This window comes from Mycteria americana, chromosome 1 (assembly GCF_035582795.1).
Source record: "Mycteria americana isolate JAX WOST 10 ecotype Jacksonville Zoo and Gardens chromosome 1, USCA_MyAme_1.0, whole genome shotgun sequence".
NCBI classification, from domain to species: Eukaryota; Metazoa; Chordata; class Aves; order Ciconiiformes; family Ciconiidae; genus Mycteria; species Mycteria americana.
Genome location: NC_134365.1, coordinates 125,988,073 through 126,007,418, shown reverse-complemented (window position 1 = coordinate 126,007,418; position 19,346 = coordinate 125,988,073). Strand labels below are relative to the sequence as shown.

At 46.1% G+C, this 19,346-nt stretch overlaps 1 protein-coding gene across 1 annotated transcript; it reads right to left on the bottom strand.

The window, feature by feature from the left end:
- Positions 1-370: 370 nt before the first annotated feature.
- Positions 371-19,038, bottom strand: NDP (norrin cystine knot growth factor NDP). Its single transcript, XM_075491876.1, has 3 exons — positions 18,820-19,038; positions 8,071-8,425; positions 371-1,142 (listed from the first exon to the last, which is right to left on the bottom strand). Exons 2-3 carry the CDS (start codon positions 8,242-8,244, stop codon positions 915-917), a joined length of 402 nt encoding a protein of 133 aa, XP_075347991.1. The 5' UTR covers positions 8,245-8,425; positions 18,820-19,038; the 3' UTR covers positions 371-914.
- Between the last annotated feature and the right edge of the window lie 308 nt (positions 19,039-19,346).

Here is a 19,346-nt window from a genome sequence, read left to right as displayed (position 1 = left end):
CTAAGAGCTATGGACGAAAATAAGTCCTAGGTTTGGTCATTATTTTGGTGGCTCTGGCTCTGTACATCAACAGGTCTACCCAAGTTAAGAAAAGACTCTGTTTAGTATGTGCCATTTTAATCTTTGATTAGTTTTTAGTGTTTGAATAATGGCTTTTGTGACAGATGTGATGTGTCACTTCTCCAGGCTTTTAGAGGGGAATAATGAGTCTCATAACCTTCCACTTCTCAGGAGTCACTCGGCCACTGAACTCTGATGCTGCACGCTGCAAATAATCATTTCAGCTGGCTAGGGCTGGGTAATCCCAGAGCGACATTTCATATCCAGTTCACTTTTCAATGATTTATTTGTAATTTCTGCTAAACCACAGTTAAAGTTATCCAGCGCTTGGCTGCTAGATCAGTAACAGATAACCCTTGCCAACAACACAGTTTGTTTTGAAGGCCAATATAACTAGGAGACTGAGAATAAATTGATAGGTTAAGAGGTTGCACGTGGGAACTGATGCCCATCCTCTGTCCGAACGCCAACTTCCAGAGCGCAGTGCTGTCATCCAGCTGACCTTCCTCTCTTTTCCCCTGCTGCCCTCGGCCTAAAGTAAAAGCACCTCCCTGTAGTCAGAGCTGAGCCTGAAAAAGAAGAAACTCACAAAAATATCCTTTCAGAAAAAAAGAAAGGCTTCTTAAAAACAAGTCCTCGTGCTTTCGCCTTTGTCACAGCCCACGCTTCGGTACCGGCACCATCCAGGGCCCCAGGATATTTCACTCTTTAGCTCTCAGATCCGATCCAGCCTGGTTAGTCCTGTCCTCACTGCGATTGTATGCCGGGAGCGTCGGCCTCACCTCGGGTTACTTCTTGGGAGCCTTCCCCCACAGCAGCATCCCAGTCTCCCCTCTGCTGCGGCAGGCATGTCCCTAGGAGTTGCACTCCTCGCAGTGGCAGGAGAGGATGTAGCGGTAGGTGGCAGTGAGCCGCATGCCCCCCGAGCATCGCAACCGCATGGCCTTCAGCTTGGAGGTCTGGGGCCGGCAGCAGTGGCAGGTGGAACGGAAAGGCTGCTTCAGGACGGTGCTGAAAGAAACCATCGGCTCCGAGCGCGATGTCTGGCTGCAGCGCCCTTCGCAGCGAGCCAGCAGCACCATCTGCAAAGGAAGAGAGACGGGTTAGGAACCGTGCCCCCATGGCTGCCAGCACGCAGCTAACACCGGCAGACGGGTACCTCCCTCCAGTCTGGTCTTTCTTCATTTACTGCACCTCCCTACCTCAGCAAGGGCACCAGCCCCACACCGTGCATTGCTCCCGAGCTGCGTCTGAGAGAGCGGAGGAGGTAACGTGGGCAGGAGGAAAAGAGAGTCTCCTCCCGGAGTCCCAGGCACCGACACCGATTAGGACTACGGGGCCTGGTTTTCTGAAAGCTGACCTCAGAGCTCCAAAGGATCACAGCCAGCCCTGCTCTCCAGGCACTGAAACTGTGGCTTGCTGACCCCAGATTTGTGGCAGCCAAGCCCTTAAATCATCAGCCAGACTGATACTTTGGTTGGATACTTTCCAATATTTTGCCTGTATACTAATGATCAGCAGAACTGGTCCTCAGGGCCAGTGAATGTCTCAAGTGCTTAGCTATATAAACATACAGAGTAGAAATGTAAAGAAGATGCTCAGTTTATTGCTTCTAAAGAAGTAAGTTTCTAGGTTCTTTTACAAAGAGCACCTTGAATATGTGTATATATATATAATTGCATCAGTTGTATCTATATAAAAAGCACTGTACAGCGTAAGGCAGTGAAAATGTAAACAAGATGAACTCCTTGCCAAACGTGAGGGTTCACTAGTGAGATTTTCCACAAGCAGTGCAGGCTCCATGGTTCTTCTCCTCCTGAGTTCACCGACTGAGCTGTGACCAGAGCAAGGTCATTTGCACAACAGGAGACTCTAAGGAAGGAAAGCCCATGGGGCGTCACCTACTCCCCTTCCCAACCTCTTGTTGAGCAGAGGAGATAGATAGAGTGTCCTAAACTCTATAGAAAATACAGAAAGGTCTTCTAAAGCTCAGGAAATCATGTGGTTAGAAACAGTTGCTATCACCTTGATAACAGATAAGTGTTGGACAAGCTTAAACAAACTCTTACACCTTCATGGGGAATGATATATTATTTAAGTCTGGATCAGCTATATCTCATTAACCAACACAAACTTCAAAATCGACTTATTGTATCATCCCAACAACGTCAAAATGTGACAGAGGTGAGAAAGTAGGCAGTAAAACAGTTGTAAGTCTGTCCTATAACTAAGGAAGAAAATTACATTTTAACCATGCTCCCCATATCTTACGGTTTTTCCAGACAGTCTAAAAGGATAACTACAAATGTCACAGCAAATATTTTACAACATCAAACATTTCTGAACTTCTTTCACCACACACAAGCAGTTGGCTGCAAATCTCCAAGTTTTGCAAGCAGGTATGTCAAATGTTTAATTTTCTCTTTAGTCAGAGTCATGAGGAAAGATAAGAGAGAAAGACAGAGAGAATATTCCTAGTATAAAGTAGGAAATACCAGCACTGCCTGTGTCCATGGGAAAGGCACTGATCATCCATAAAGCACATACTTTGGACACTCCTTAAAAATGGCTCTTCCAAGAGTACTTGCATGCTAAATTGTTTGCTTGGAAATGTATTAATATATTAACAAGTACACTTCAGTCAACACAGATCACAAGGAAGATGTCTTCATGAGCTAATGATCAGGGGTTGGTACCGTCTTGTTCCTTGGTTTAATGAAGAGATGGGTTCTTGTCGCTCTCCAATAAATTTACCATCCTTCACGATTTGTAGCATAAATTTATGGTCCCCTTCCTGTGATGCTGCCTGTTCATAAGCACTTTAGTATAATTCACTTTAGCTCTTAGTAGTAATATGGTGAGAAGAAAATTTCAGTGCACTGTTGAGCCACACCCTGGCTTTGTCCTATCAGCTATGTCAAGCTCCTTAATACCAGTGTCTGTAGTGTGTATGAAAACAGGGAAAGGGACAATTATTACAGTGCTATCAACCCGTTACTGACAGATAAAGATCCACGTTTGTCCCCTGGTAAACAAAACTCACTTTCCATATTGACAGGCAGGCAGCTGGTGAAGAGCTGCACAGGTATCTCATCCTGCCTGTACTGCAAAGGAAAGACAGCAGATTGGGACATTTTAAAAAGTTAGTTTCCTTCCCAGCATCTTGACAGCTCTTGTTAGGTCCCCCACTTTGACCAGTTCACCAGACTGTGAGCATGCTCTGTCACAAGCAGTTCCCATGCGTTCGGCTGAAGAGGAGGGTGAGGAGCAATCCGATGGCAGCTGGCAAAGGCTGGAAGGGGGGTCGCAAAGACAACGGAGCCAAACACTCCTCAGGAGTAGCAACAGGGGACATGCAATGGCCACAAGTTGCTTTTTGGGAGGTTCAGAGGAGCTCGAGAGTCCCTTCCAACCAACATTTCTATGATTCTGTGATTTCAGCCCAAGTGTAACAGCACACGTTGCTGCATGGTGGAGGTGACTTCTAATGGTTGATGCTTCTGGAGCTGGAACAGTTAGTCACTTCTGGTGCTGTTACCCTAAGGACTTTCTATGGCACGCATCTGCTCCTGTGTGTGCAGGTACTTTCAGAAATGCCAGGAAAAAAATAAACCAACCTCCAAGGAACAGGGTTAAGGACTACAGTGCAACAGTGTAATTATAGGGCAGAATTATCTGATGTGCCAATATCTGTATCTGAACACATTTCTTATGAACATCAAGCTTTCTAATGCAAAAACAGTCAGTATTTCTTCAATGTGCAACTGCATTTATAATTGCTTTGCAACCCTTGTCTTTAAAAACATGTTTTATTCTGTGGAGATTCTAATTTTAATCTCAAATTTTGCTGGCTACTTAGTTTTTCATAAGAGTGTAGTCAATATTCATTGTTGTGTAAAATTACACAGTGTTGGTTTTATGCCCTGTTTTTGGATGACAGTATAAATGTTTACAAATGGCACAGCACCATGGGTATCAAGTCAAACTTGCAGGATAAAAAATTTTAAGATTTCCCATTTTGATAGCTTTCTAAACTTCTGGGCTAACCTGAAGTCCTCAGCAAAATTTAACCTCCTCCTCCTCATAAATCCAGAAGAGCACCAGTGGATTTTGGCAGGTGCGTGAATGAGCTGGAAATAGCATGTACTTTAAAAGCTTTGCTTTGCCATTTAGTCAATTGCACCAGCTGCTTATTGCATTGTATACTGTAGCGCAATAGAGATTATCGCCTAAATAATTAGTAATGCTATGATGGCACACCACAGTAATACAGTGGGTGTATATATAGTAAAAACGTGTGGGTATTTTATAACCTGATACCTAAGCCTCTTGGCTCCCCTCGTCTCCCGCACGTGTGAGCCTGTGCATGTCACCTTGCAATGCTGGATGCAGAAGCGTGGCGCGCTGCAACGTGGGAACTGCGGGGGGGGGGGTCTGACGTGTATGAGCAGCTAGGGAAAAATAGGTTTCCTTACTTAAAGTCAGCAGTCTCACAGGTATCTGGATGGTCACAAAAGAGAGCAACGTGAACCCGAGGCAATATTTGACTCTGATCACTTGAGCTGTATTCTGGAAGTTCAGAAGTTGTGAACTGGTTTGATATTAACAGTGTTTGTAGTCCTCTTCAGCAACAAGCTGAGGCCCGAAAGCAGATGGGCTGAGATGCAAGAGAACAGACTTTCACACAGTATCCATGGCCTGGCTGTGAGCATGCATTACTGAAAAATCCTGAGCTACCCCATGAGCAAATGTCTTCAGACATTTGCTAAATCTTTCTTCGTCTGGTCCGCGTCTCTCTGGGCTGGATTCTTCAGCGCGAGGCTGTCAGTGGTAGCACTCTTCTGGCACAGCTGGAGGAAGCGCTTGTGACAGCCAATATTGTAATTTAGGAGGCTCTGGTTGCAGCGGCGAGGTGATCCAGCACATGGAAGACCAGTGGGTCTCCGTGACAGAGGTCATGCAGAATCCAATAGAGTCAGGAAAGGCAGTACCTCATGAGCTGCCACAAACCTTTCCTTGAAGTCAAAGGAAAACTGTTTTTCAGGAACAAATTACCTCCTTCCATCCCTCCTTTGTGTCTCTTTTATACATTATGTTAGTATAATGGGCTATGTTTCCGACGGCTTTGGAAACCTGTTTTCAACATCTGCCTGAGGTCACAAGCAAGAGGGATTTTAATGATTAAATTATATTGGGTGGATGTTTCCAAATGTAACAAAACTACTTCCCATGTGGGTACAATTGGCAGCCTCCACAGAGAAGCACGGTGGACATAATCCTTTTTTAACCAAGACGGACAGCAAACGTAATACATCTTGCAATTTCTGAAGCCATTTTTAACTTCTGTAATTTTATGCTGCACTAAGAGGGAAAACATACGGAGTGAAAAAGGGTGGCTCGATGGAACCAATATATCATGCCAAAAAAGGGCAAAGTCTCTGCCTGACATCAGTTGTCAGTCCAAGCTTCACAATGGAAACTCGGTGGAGTCAAGAGATACCACAATTCCCACAGCTACTGCCGCAGAACCTTCCTTTTTTTGACTTGTTTATGTTTTATCACTATATATACAGGAACAGACATTGTATCTAATTTTCATTAGCAAGTCTAATATTGGTCTGTGTTTATATGCTAGCTTCAGAACAGAAGCCATATGTCTAGCAGGATGATTCAGATCCCTGAGACCTTAAAAAAAAAAAGAGCTTGATCTAACAAACAGAAGTTTTCTAGGAAACGTCAAAATTATTTCACTGTGTATGGAAACTGTTTTCATTTTCCACTTCATGAGAAAGTCCATACAACTTGCACTATTGTTAAAAAACTGTTCTTGAAATGGTTGTGGAATTTGGGAAGCCAAGAGATGTGATAATATTTTCAAACATGATTTCCATTAAAGGCTTGATTTAAAAAACGTCACTGACATTTTTGCAGTCAGAGTTACAAATGTTTATGTCAACAGCTTTCTTCTCAAAGCTCACTTTTGAAACAATATGGTTTTCATTACAATGCCTTCCCTGCTCTCATTTCCTTCAGTCCCGCTCCTAAAGGCCTGATTGCTGTTCTCCGTCATTAGGGATGTTAAGAAGTTGAGTTGTTGTTGGGTTTCCTTCCTCCCTTCTTTCCTTCCTTTCTTCCTTCCTTGGGCTATGTAGGAAGCAATGCCCCGAGCAGGGAAGAAAAGCATGGCTGGAGGTGGGGCACGGGCTGACGGCAGGGCGGGCAGGAGTGCGTGGAGCCGTGGGTCTGGCAGCGCAGGTGTAGCAGCCCCACAGCAAGTGCCCAGCTGGCCCGGGGACAGGAGGGGCTGCCTGTGGTGGTGGCTGCCGGAGAGCTGGCAGCGATGCGGGGCCAAGCGGAGGCAAAGCCGTGCTGTGGGAACCTGCCGCAGCTGGGGAAGGGAGGTGGGTGGGTGACGGCCCACAGGAGAGGAGACACCAGGACTAGGACCCAGCCCTTTGTCCCTGGGTCAGAGAAGCCCCATCCTTCATCCTCCGGGACCGGATTGCCTCAGGGGCTGCGCCGGGACCTGTTGTGTTCATCCTCTTTTGTCTGAGGCAGTATGCCCAGGTCAGTGATACTCTGCATTTCTCACCACCCTCGTGAAGTCACCACTTGGTACTCATTTGCTCTTCTGTGTGTAGAGGGGCAAAGGGGGATCCTACCCAAACCTGGAGACCAAAGGGCCTCTGGGGCCACCTACCATCTCGCCTGTGTTACGTACCGCAGCTACTTCTGCTCTCTGCCAGCGCAGCGAGTCGAGAGCGAGGGCCAGCTGGGTGGGCCATCGCCCTCCTGCACCAAACCATCATGGTAGCGATGGCTTCTCAGGTGTCATAGGTGATCTGAATTGCCGTGGGAGGGGAGGGCAGCTAGCACCCCCCTGCCAGGACATAAAAACCACCCACACTTTTCACCTTTGCACTGGAGTCAACTGCAATAAAATCGATATTGCACAAACAGATGGATCTCTGCAGTGCTGTATGTTAATGCTGGATGTTTCCCAGATGGTAAGAAGGTCTAGTTGAGGCTGAGAGCAAAACAAAAGATCTCTCCTGAATCACAAGTAATGCACGATTTTGCTGTTTGAACTCAAGAGCAGCAGGGCAAAAGCCTCTGATCTCCCACCCGCCTCCCATCGCTCTCCTACCCAACACAGGGCAAAAGCGTTGGCGCTGGTGGGCGTTCCCTTTTGTTAATCCAGGGATGTGGGTGCATAAGGCAAAGCCACTTTCTGCGGGACAGAGGGATGGTCCAAGCAGAGACTACATCTGAATACGCACTGGGTTAACTCAGCCGGAACAAATTAGGAAGACGAAAGGGACCAGAAAGGATTTTCCCATTGTTTCTCCCCATTCTTTCTCCCCACGCAATGAAATAAATGACTGTAGGCTACATGCGCAGGCTGCTAAACCATTTTGACACAAAATTTTTCAGGCTTGAAATCTCAAATGAAAGGCAATCTTGTATTTCCTTCTGCTCCTAAGCCCTACAGTAAGCATCCAATTGACATTCTGCATGAAAACAAAGGCCTTGAAACTAAATAGGGAAAAAAACCTAGCGATGTTTTTCACATTCTTTTTTCATTACCATTTTACAGCTTGATTCTTTATCTCAGTTCTTGACCTCGAAAGTTATAAGTTTACATACTCCAGATGAAAGACTCACTTGAAGAAGGGGGTGAGTGGGATGATCTAAACTTCCAAACTAGCCCATCTCCTTGGTGCTGGTGGCTGGGACCCCAAGGTGCTCCTTTGAGTCTTATCATTTACTGCATGTTAGCTTTACCATCATGGTGTGTTTTTCCTTTGGAAAAAGTGAAAAGAGACGCAAGAGCCTTTGTCTCCAGCCCCAGTTCTGATGTACACACAGAGATGTCTCTACATCTGTACATCTCTGCAGCTGGATTTTGGCAGCAAGGAATTCGTGCAGAGAAAAATCACCCAAAATGGCTCATTTTAACAACTCTGCTGACGCAGCACCCTGCTGCGAAGGGGTGAGGCAAGTCCTTACCTTCGAGCTACACTTGTACAGGGGGTGGCTGATGGAGTCGACGTAGTGATGCCTCATACAGCGGCTGGGGTCGGAGTCGATCATGAAGGAACTGTCTGTTTTACTGTCTGCGTCTCCCATCATCGCCAGGAGCGAGAGCATGGAAATCGAAGCCGCAAGTACATGATTTCCCATTGTCGAGAAACTTCTCGCTGATAACAGCAGAGGGAGGTAGAGTATTAAAAAAACTCCAGATACTGGCAGCCAGTTCCTTTCCAGGATGGTGAAAAGTCTGGTTTAAGTCTCTTAGTTGTCATTCTTCTTCTCGAGTTGGAGTTTGCTGAGATTGTAATCCGTCAAAGAATCTCCTGCGTAGCTGGAATAAAAACAACATAAATCACAATCCTGACCAAAAAGACCTCTGGAGAAAAACAGACATAAATAATATTAAGGCATGCAGGAGTTTTGCTAGCCAAAATACATGCTCTGAGTGAGCATCATTCCCACAGTAGGTAGAGTATATGGCATTAGGAAGGAGGGGTCCAGGCCTTGTTACTTTAAGCATTGCTTTATCATTTTACTGGGGAGAACTTTTTGACTTGTAACATCCCAAGTGGCGCAACGCCGATCTGTTCACTTGGTGATGTCCCTAATGGGTTCCCCTCAAAACTGGTGATTAGTAACACATCAGAGATTTCTGCAAATTGAAAGGACTGCGTATCCACTCAAAGTGTCAAAGGGGAGCAAAGCTAGGCTGCCTCCTGCATTACAGATGGGAATTTCTGGCCTAGGTAGCACATGGAAAGGCTGGAGGCAGGTTGACCCCTGGCTCTAGGGGCTGCGTGTCGGTCTCCTGCAGCTGCTGTGCTGCAGGGACAAGGGGCACCCCCAGGATGGAGGGATGCTGAGGGTCCGAGCCCAGGCATGAGCAAAGCGGTCTCCCGGGAAGCTTGCTGAGCACCGATCTGCACTGCGTGGAGGACTACCTAGGTCTCTGGCTGCCCTGCCCTCCTGAGCACCAAACTCACGTGCATTCAGGTGGGCATGCTTCAGGTGCTCACTGTCAGGCTGCACTTGCTCAGTGTCAGTCTCTTCCCTGTTAATTGAAGAGCAGCATCTGAAAAATACATTATATTCCATAATATCCAAGTGCATCCCACCTATCAGCTGGGAAGAAAAATATATGTAGGTAGAGTCATGTGGATATCCACCCAGGCACCCGGGTTTCTGGCACATTTTGGAGGCCAGGAGATCCCCCAGAAAACAGGGGCCGGACAGCCTCCAGAATGCTGCCCGGAGCTCTGTGCCAGCAGGGAAAAGAGGGCATCTCGCTGAGGTGCTTCATCACAGCCCCTTGATCCTTCTCACAAAGACCGTAGTCCTACATGGGTGATTTAGTTTCGCTTTTACTCCAAACAGCTACAGCTTGAAAGAGCTGTGAATTATCCATCTAAATATAACCTGATGAAGCAAAGGATAGTCATAAGTAAAGTTAAAAGAGTGAGGACTTTCTGAAGAAACGTATGATAAAACAGTTCCCTGGTCACGAAGAAATGCTCCCGCAGAGCCTCTTGCCTATTTAAAGAGCTGGTGCGTGCCTTTATTGCCTTATACAAGCCTCTTTCAAAACTGTTTTCTGGGTTGCTGCCGATCCTCTAAACCAACTGATACTCATCTCCCAAGCAGCCTGAAATTACAAGGCCTCCCCACCAAAGTGCTTGATGATTTGTGTGTTGCTTTATAGCTTGCTCAAACGCTTTTGTGAGAGGAGCGCATAGCAGTGAGAAACACTTCCAGAGCTCATCCAAGCTGGGAGTCGGGGTTTGTCGGGCTGAAGTGACATACAAAGTCTCATGCTGGGAAGAAATGTAATTAGGGATGCTCTGTGCTAGACATTTTTTAAAGCCTTTTTTGGGTTTCAAACTATTGTCCATGTGCCTAAGTAGGAAAGGAAAAATGATGTGACTGTGGATTTAATAGACAGTATATTTTTTTCCTGGAGTCTGACCTATGACCTGGTGTATTTTCCTCAAGCAAATGTTTTTCAGTGGATATGGCGTTAAAAAAATGCTATGTCTTTGCAGTATAAGGAGCTTAAACAACACTAAACACTTAGGATCTTGGATACATTTATGTACAGTTTCATTCATGTCAATAAGTATCCCTCCAAACAGGGAGGGGTAAGAGAGAAATCTCCCGGCCATGGGAGCTGGGACAGACTCCTTCCCAGAACTGAACTGTACTACTCTGGTTCATGCAGATGATGCCCAAGGGTTAGCTAACAGGAGGAGTGATACACTTTTTTTTTTTTTTTTTTTAATAGTTAACCTTTTACCTACATTCCTATTCTTCTTTATAAAGAGGTTGACCAAAACACGCTGCTTGGCAAGGTCTCTCTCCAACATAGTTAATCAGTATTACACACCCAGTAATTCCCTCTCTGTCCAAATAAATTTACTTGATACTGGACGGAATCATCTCATGTAATATTACATCCAGGGATCCCCATTCCCACTCTCTCTGTCCCACTGTTAATTTTGTGCTTCTATATCTTTCTATGTTTTTGATCATTATGATTTAATACAGTGAGAGAAATCTGGAGTCCTGGCTCGGTTTTCAAAGGCTTATCTCTCTAGTTTTCTTCAGGAAATAATTGGATGACATAGAGTCTGCCTCATAAAAACACTCTGAGAAAGCTGGAAAGAAGCAGGGAAAAATGTGAGAAAAGGAAGACGTCTGTACCTTCTTCAGGATAAGCACAGCACAATACAAAAATTATTAACACTTTCACAACCTTTTAAAATTGCCCTGAAACTTCCCTGGCAAAGAAATGTAGCAGGCTTTGGTAACAAAACTTTGAAAGAAGAAAAAAGTACAGTTATCACATATTGGTTAGTAAAAAGAGAGACCACGGATGTAAATGTGACCCATCTTTTGTGAAAAAAACCTGTCTACAGCTGTTGATAGACATACTGGCAAAACGAGTGTGTAGGTATTGGAAGCAGGACTGCAGACAACACCAGGCTATTTGCACATGCCAGTATCTCCTGAAAAACCTATGTGAAGTATACACATACATTTTTCAAGTACATATGCCATATGTAATTGAGATATATAGAAAAAAAGTCTCAGAGGGACATTTAAACATATAGAAGTTAGGGTGTAGATTTTTGATTGTGTAAAAAAAGTCTAAATATTTTCACTCAGGTACATCACTGTGATGAAGTATGTTGACATTTTTCTTTTCCAGCTGATATTGTGCAATGGCATTTCACTTTAAATTAGCATTCTTTTTTTTTAAAAGTCCCGGTGTTGTCCAAAACCAGAAGCAAGTACACCTGTAATCATTAATCACTATAGCTGTACTTACAATGACATTTTGTTTCATTTGGAAAATACACTTTTTAATCAAAATCAACAATTTCACATAGAATTTTTTTCTTTTATTTAAGCTGTTTTTTCCTCAGTTTCTTTTCATGTGAAAAACTGTGGTAAACAGCTCATCTGCCAAGCTAACAAAAAGGAAGCCAAAATGCTTCCTCTTTACAACATCCCGTAAAGAAAAAGATGCAAAGGTGACTTCATATTCTCAGGCTGAAAACTGGCTGCAAAAAAATTTGGCCTAACAGTGGATGAAAATCACCACTTCCCATTTTTTTCAGAATTCACTGCTATGGGCATTACATGTTGTTAGTAATAGGCTTATAGTGGCCTTTCCGTATAACTAGTTTTCAGGAATTCATAGAGATATAACACGCTAAAAGCTGTTACAGCTGTTACCTAAAAACTGCAGGGAAAATAGAAGACATCCCAAAGAAAGACCATATGAACGTACAATCCAAGCCTGTATTGCACATGGACATAGGGGCAGAGGTAGGGTTATTTTTCCAACTTTATGTTGTTAACTGCTTTTTGAATGCTGAAATAAAGATTTCTTATCATAGTCTTAATATCGTTTAGAGAGTGGTGAAGGTTAAGATTTTGTTTTGCTTTAAGGACAGAAGAAAATTCCATCATCTGGAATTATTTAGCCAGTCACTTTGTGAGAACGTAAACAGAAATTCCCTTTTTGCTATGTGTCTTGGAAAAAAGAAAGAGCTGAGCAATTCTCCAAACGTCTATAGGATCTGCACAGCTTTTACCCTGGAAGGTAGGAAGGGAGCAATGGAAAAGCTCATTTATGGTGTAACTTCTACTTAGCTGTTCCCTGCTCCTGAGCCCCGTGAATTCGGCATGCACGTATGCTCAGCTTGGCCTTCGGTTGCTGTGCATTTTCCATATTCGAGACTCATGCTTGACGATGGGGGTACAATTCAAGTCACTCAAGGCCTTTTATGTTTCGGAGGCTGCCAAAATCCTGTTGGAGGAGCAGTGTGTATATATAACTAAGCCTGGCCTTGCATGCTGTGCATATTTAGTAAACACAATTACTTGGATCCTACCATGTGGTTCCCTCATTCTGAATTTGTTATGTAAACAGAAGAGTTACAAGACTACTCAGTTTCTCCAAACTCCAGCCCTAAAAAAGTGTCACTAACCATATATGTGTATATATACGTGTGTGTGTGTGTGTGTGTAGTTTGCCACTGCTGTTCTGACAAAAATGCCACCAAGATCTTTCTGAAACCAAAATGGATTTCTCAAGAACTCTCTCTAACCTGGAAAGGTTTAGGCCAGAAAGATAAGGATTTGCGGATTTTGCACTCCAAGGTCTGGACTGGCGTGGAAACGACTGTGTTGGTCAAACTACACGGCTGGGTTACACCAGGGTTTGTTCTGCGGGGCTAAACTCCCCACTGCCATGAGAACCCCGCCACGAAAGGGGCTGGGGGTGGGAAGCGAGGGAGGAGCAATCTGTGCTGCAGGCGACCCCGGTGCCGCAGCCCCAGGCGTGGGGTAGCACTGCGGTGTCCCCGCTGCTGCCGCTGCCTGCCCACGGTGCGCGCGTGGCCCACGGTGCGCGCGTGGCCCACGGCGACCCGTCACCAGGATTTCTGAGTAACACATCTGTGCTTTCAGGGAACTTGGGGAACCAATCGTTCTGCTCCCGCAATGAGTGGCCGAAGCCCCGGCTGGGCGGTCGGCTCGGGGCCCCTGCGTACAGAGCTGCCCCACGCTCCACCACAGCCCCCGGCTGACAGGGGCAGTGGGTCTGCCCTTACGCCAGGGCTCCCCTTGTGAAGGGGTACCCTTCTCCCAAAGCCATGTGTTGTTCTGTGTGTCCACAGTTCAAGTCTTGCTCTAAGGCCAGATCTCTGCTGGGACGTTAAAGCCCCCCGCAGTGGCCCTCCAGTGCTGTGGCCGTGTGGCATGGCGTGGTCTGCTCCCAGACTTCCTCCAGCCTCCACGGCACTCAGAGGGCTTCCACCCACGCAACTGCCCGCACCATGCCCAGGAACCACTTGGGAAGCACTGTGTGCTCTGGGGCAAAATCGTACGAGTGGCCGTTTCAGCGATTTAAGGGAACGGTTTATCTAGTAGAAGAGACAGCCTAAGATGCTGTGCCTCATCCTGCTTTCTCTCAAATCAACTCAGAGGCTTTATCGGCTCCAGTGTATGTTTTAGCTCTGTAAATAAATGTAGTCACCTTCTTATCTAGTTATTTTACTGTAGCCGTTCCTGTCCCAGCAGTGAAGTAGCTGGCCTCCTACATATGCTTTCGAAACCCTTGCTCGGCTCTGCAGCCGCCTTTCAAAACACCTGACAGAGTCACTGGGCGGCCATGTGGCAGCCGGGAAGCAGCAGGTGAACACAGGGAACTCCAGTTGTTTGTGAAATGCCTCCGTGCAGCATGTGAACAGGTTTCTTCCCCTCCCGAGACAGGGCAAATACCAAACTAAATATTTTGAGTGAGATCCTTACAGGTCTAAATAAGTGAAATGCTTCCCCCAGGCCTCATTGTGCTAAATGAGCGTTTGCCCCGCTGACATCCAGCTGTGCTGAAGCTCGTCCCCTTTGACACCAAGGGGAACGTTCTCACCCGTCGCCCAGGAGCTCCGTCCACCCGTCACACAGCAGGCTGCAGGGCAGCCTGTGCCTGCGAGGAGGGCACACGAATAACACGCGCTCCTGGCCGGCGCTGGCAACAGCTGGCGAGAGGAGAGGGGAAGGAAAAAGGCAGTAGAGAGGAAAACAGACTCGAAAGAAGGGACCTAAGCCTCTTCATCTGGGTGTCCACAGGAGGGAAGCACGTCTTCTGGTCCTACTGAGGCTGCGCTGTCCTACTGCCTGCCAGGCAGCGACTGCAGAGCATGGTCCCGAAAAAACCAAGAAGGGAAAACGGACGCTGCCTCTGGGCAGTCAGAAATGTCAAACACGCTGGTAACGGAGAGAAACTCCTGCACGTCATTTTCTGCTGTGAGGCTTTGCTAAATCTTTTAGTATTTCAGGAGACGCATACCTGTGACCGTAAGCAGACTGAAAAAATAGGAAGACCACGGCATTTGAAGCATAAGAAACAGCATAGTGACTGCAGCCAATATAATGGAAGAACGCACTGCTGCGAGCACCCCTGGGAGCATCAGCACGCACGGGATGAGCACGCATGGGACTGGTTCCCCGGGCTTCGATGGAGCGACTCGTGTAAGGCCCCTCCGTAAGCGCTCACGTGGCGGGGACCCGGTGCATGAGGTGGAACAAATTAGGCTGAACAGCACTTGAGCTGGCTGAGCCTCCCTCTCCTTTTGAAGTTTCCAAGAATGTTTCCAGTCCTTCAGGTGGCTCGGAGAGGGGGAGCTCGCAGCACCTTCCTGCTAGGCGGTTGAAATAACAAACTCTAGTGGGTACTGCGAGCTGGCGCCCTGCCAGCAGACAGGCACAGGCCAACATGGAGAAAAGGTTTTTAATACGCTCGCAAAGAATAACTACTGGTGGACAAAAGAGCACTTGTAGTTTTATTCTTTCCTTTTCCTGCTTCCAGGAAACTTTAAATACATTGATTAGGGGCATGCATGGGATCTCTCTCTAATGAGCTAGTAGAGCCATTTAATGGCGAGGTGATGCCAGCCTTGGATTTTTTCTTTATTCTTGTGTCTCGCTGAATATCCAAGTAGTCATGGTCTTGAGTCTGGGACAGGAATTGAGAGGAATACGGTTTTCCACTTGCTCGTCCAGAGGGTGCACTCCTCAATGAGGCACCAGGCGCAGAGCCGAGCTGTCTGAGTAAGGCTGCCCACGCCTCTCAGGAGGCAAACCAGCACGGGTGGCTGCTGGCTCAAGTGCAGATATTCCCAGCCAAGCATTAGCTATAGGATTTGCTTCAGTAATTACCTCTACTTTAGTCTTATGACCCAACATGAGGAAAAATGACTCTTGGCCAAATGACAAGTTGCTGAGAGGTCTAGGGCATTCGGGCATGTGTCCTCTACCTGTTGGAGCGTGTTACAAGCAGGTGGGTGGTTTTCGTTCTCTGTCTTTTACTGTATTGCATGCCTGATGATTAGAGGTTGATTCAACATATTTCCTAGAGAACTCAAAGGACTGTAGTTATCAATAGATGCAGGAGTAGGAATGGGTTTCTTACTCTTTAATACTAAAGCAAAGACATCCCTGCCACCAGGACCAGCAGGGAGTGCTATGCATGCTGGAGACAGCACATGACTGAAGGGGATGTTCCCTCTTCTCTGACCCTAGGGGCAAAATCCTCTCTTCTTTTAAATACAGGCAAAATTCAGACCACCATCCATGTACCTTGGCCTCCGATAATTAAGGAATCTAAATATTTGGCTCATGGTAACAATTTTATGTCTTCTAACAAGGGGAAGAGCGTTCCCCTAGGTCCCACTCTCTTTGAGCCGTGCTGCTATGACAGTAATGCGATTGTCACTGCCATGGTATGCTTAACCTTTGCCAAACCAGAGCTGAGGCATTAACTCAGATCCTCAACTCACATGTCTTAAAGGGCAACATAACCTGTGCTGCCTCCGCACTGCCGGACCGACACAGTTTGCAGCTCAGTAATAATAAGCACGTAAATGTGACAAGCATAAGCCGTAACAATGATTGATGCAAATAGAAGAATAACAAAGAGAAGCTGAAAAATAGCAATGTGGTGGAATTCCTAGGACCGGTGTCTCCATGGCACCAGCAGCCCGATACCCTGACACCAGAAGAAAGGCTACACTCGCCTGTGGTAGAAAGGATCTCCGTGCCATGCAACGAAATTCCAGAGAACAGGACAAGGACTGATGGTGTCTGGAAGTGGTAGTGCCACTGCTACCCGGATAATAGTCTGAATTAGATTATGTGAAAAAAGAAGGAATATATAGACGGCCAGCTGCTCAAAGGCTTACTACAACCTTGCTTTTATTGTTCTGCTAAGTTAGAGGTGGGGCATCAGAGGGATTCCTAACATACCACTACTGAGAAATTTTAATATGTTCCACACTGACACATATAAAAAGGAAATAACAGCTGATCATAGTCAGCGGAGACTGCAGCATCTCTTCGTATGCAGGCACAGAAGCATGGGCAAAATGGGGTGCTCTTGGCCAGGGAGACTCAGGCACCCTGGCTAACCTGACACCAGGTGAACCTTTCTCCTGCCATTGAGCTGAGTTTCAGCGACAGGGCTGTCGAGCGGGAAGCAAGACAGCAGAAAAAAAGGTGATCTGGGCACGGCTGCTCACCCCATCCCAAGATACCAGGACGTGGAGAAGGGCAGGGGAGCTGAGAGGCTGCACATTTAACACTGATGAAAAGAAACACGTGTTTACACAACCGACAATGATCCGGTGGAACAAGATATCACAGAGGGCAAAAGTTTAGCTGGGCTCAGCAAAAGGACTTGTTATGTATGGGAGGGTTACAGTCATAAGGGTTTTATTTTTAAAGAGTTTTTGGAAGGGTTATAAACTCTCAGGACTCTGAGAGTTCAGTTGATGGGGTTAGGGAAAAATCCTTCACCACAGCAAGTTACCCCGTAGCTGCCTGCCATGGGGTCTCTATGTCTGTCTTTGATGTGGCCGCTTCCAGCCACGCTCAAGAGGTGGATTACTCAAATAACATGGGACTGTGGCATGGTCTCATGTAGCAAAACTTTTCTAAAACTCATAGAGACAAGTCTCTCCTCATACTCAGCAGGACACTAGAGGCGGAGGAATTTGTAGTATTTGTAATACAACTATCTAATATTTATAATTGTAATTACAATGGTGGTATTTGGAAAAAAAAAAAAAAAGGAGGTTTTTTTCTTCTTTCGGTTAAACAAATAATCCGCCAGGCTTGTTGCAAAAACAAATGTCTCAGTGGCTTCATGCAAGCTTTGCACCATAGATAGTCAAGTCCCTTCAAGGTCCAAGAACAACCTTGAGCACTTCCTAGTGCATCTGAGAGCAGACAAGCCAGGAAGGGGACACAGTCGGTCCCAGGGGAAACGGGGAATGAAGCCAGCTCCGGGAGGACTGCTCTCAAATGAGGCACTGCAGGCATCGATACCAGCCCCCAAGGAGGTGGCTCGCTTCCTTCCCACCTGGGCAAAAGAGATCGCAATCCTGGCAACTCAAGCAAGCAAGAGCATACAGGTGCTTTCACAAGCCTCGATAGCACGTGAGGGATTGTTCCGGTGGGGCAGACGGCTTTTGCGGAGGTCAGCCATGCGTAGGTAGATACCTGGGGTATTGCTACTGCAAACTGTACACAAGACTGTCCGTAACAAGTATCCTGCTCTGCAAGGGGGAATCATCAGCGTACATGCATCTGATTAAAACCAGGCGCTGCGCAAACCCAGGAAACCTACATGGGACACCTTCAGGTACAGATCTGAGCTTGTAACTAGAGTAATCAGCAGCAGCCCCTAATTATATCCCTTCACTCAATCAAATTTCATTTTATTTTGTAAGCTTGAAACATCTATTCCTTCCACATTTGCTTTTAACTGGAAAATCTTAAAGCATCTTCTTATAATACCAGTATTGCAAATCAGATTTCAGTATTCCAGCAAGAGCATGTCAATGTATGTATCAGTCACATTGGGAACCCCTGATTCAAGCTGGTAAGTAATTACTCACCAAACAGTTCTATTTAAGTCGAGGGAGTTATTCATGTGTATAACTGCTCACAGATATGAGTAAGGTCCCACAGCCCGAGCAAAAGTGAGCATCGTTAGTAATTCAAAAGAAAAAAAAATAGAGGTCCTAAAATGTCGATGTTCTTTTGAGGAAGGACAAATAACAGCACTGTGATTGTTACATACACATTTATTGACCTCACCAGGCAGCTGGGTTGCTTCTCTTAGAAAATAACTTTGCAATGAGGAACTGATTTGAAGCGAATTTATCCCCACTGTTGGTTTTAAATAATCATTTGCCTGTCCTTTTCCAATATGCAGAGTTCTCACCTCTCAGCCACTGGGACAGTTACAAAACTTTAGGAACTGTTAGTAACATTTAGCATATAGGAAACGTTTTTTCATCTTTAAAGAGCTGCAGAAACCTTAACAAGTTACTTGTCATGCCATCTGTCCCAGGCAGAAACAAATAAGATGTGTTATGGGGAGGCTATGAGAAAAATTTAAATGAACTTGAGAGGTAGGATAAGAAATCTGCCTGAAAGTCCCACGAGAGTCAGTCTGCACGCACCATCTTGCAAATTCAGATTTGCCACAAGAAAATTACCCCCCCCAACACACACTCTGCGTGAGCCTGCTTTACTGACACTACAGCAGTTAGCTAACGTTGTACTGAGATTGCTCTTCACATGGCTCAGCTTTGTTACTCTGTTTTTTGCTACTGCACCCATTAATTTGAACTTTTACAGGATGAATTCACTCACCTGAATCCTAGCAGCGAGACGGGGCTTTCTTCCTCAGCCAGGCTCTCTCGGGGCAGTGTCCGTTCCCGCGCCTCGCAGTTACACTACACTGACACTTTATCACTGGGCTCATAACAGTGAAACTCTTCTTTTGTCCCAAAGACACAGAGAACAGTTATGCTCGTGCCTCTGACGCTGATACACAGCAAAATGATCTGCCAGCAAAGGAGGAGAGCCTCCCTCTCTCCTTCAACAGGCAGTCTGGGGTCCTGCAGCATCCTCCCGTGTCAGCTACTGACTGCACAGCCACGCTGCATTACGTGTCGCCCTGACGGGGTCGGCTACCTACTAAATATACCCCTCAGCATTACAGCAAAGGCAAACACCGTGGCTTTCCTCATAGGTTTCAGCCAGTCAGGGGTGTATATTAAATCTGTTCTAATCCATAACCAGTGCTGTCCAGTCCATAGTAAAGCTTCCCAGAAGTTTGGATAAATAATAACGCGCAAATTAAGAGTGCTCCTGTGAAGCATGACACACAAAGCTAG

Coding starts and splice junctions, on each gene's coding strand:
- NDP (XM_075491876.1), bottom strand. CDS start 8,244: ATGGGAAATCATGTACTTGCGGCTTCGATTTCCATGCTCTCGCTCCTG. Junction 1,143..8,070: donor TGTACAAGTGTAGCTCGAAG/GTAAGGACTTGC, acceptor CTTCCTTTGCAG/ATGGTGCTGCTGGCTCGCTG.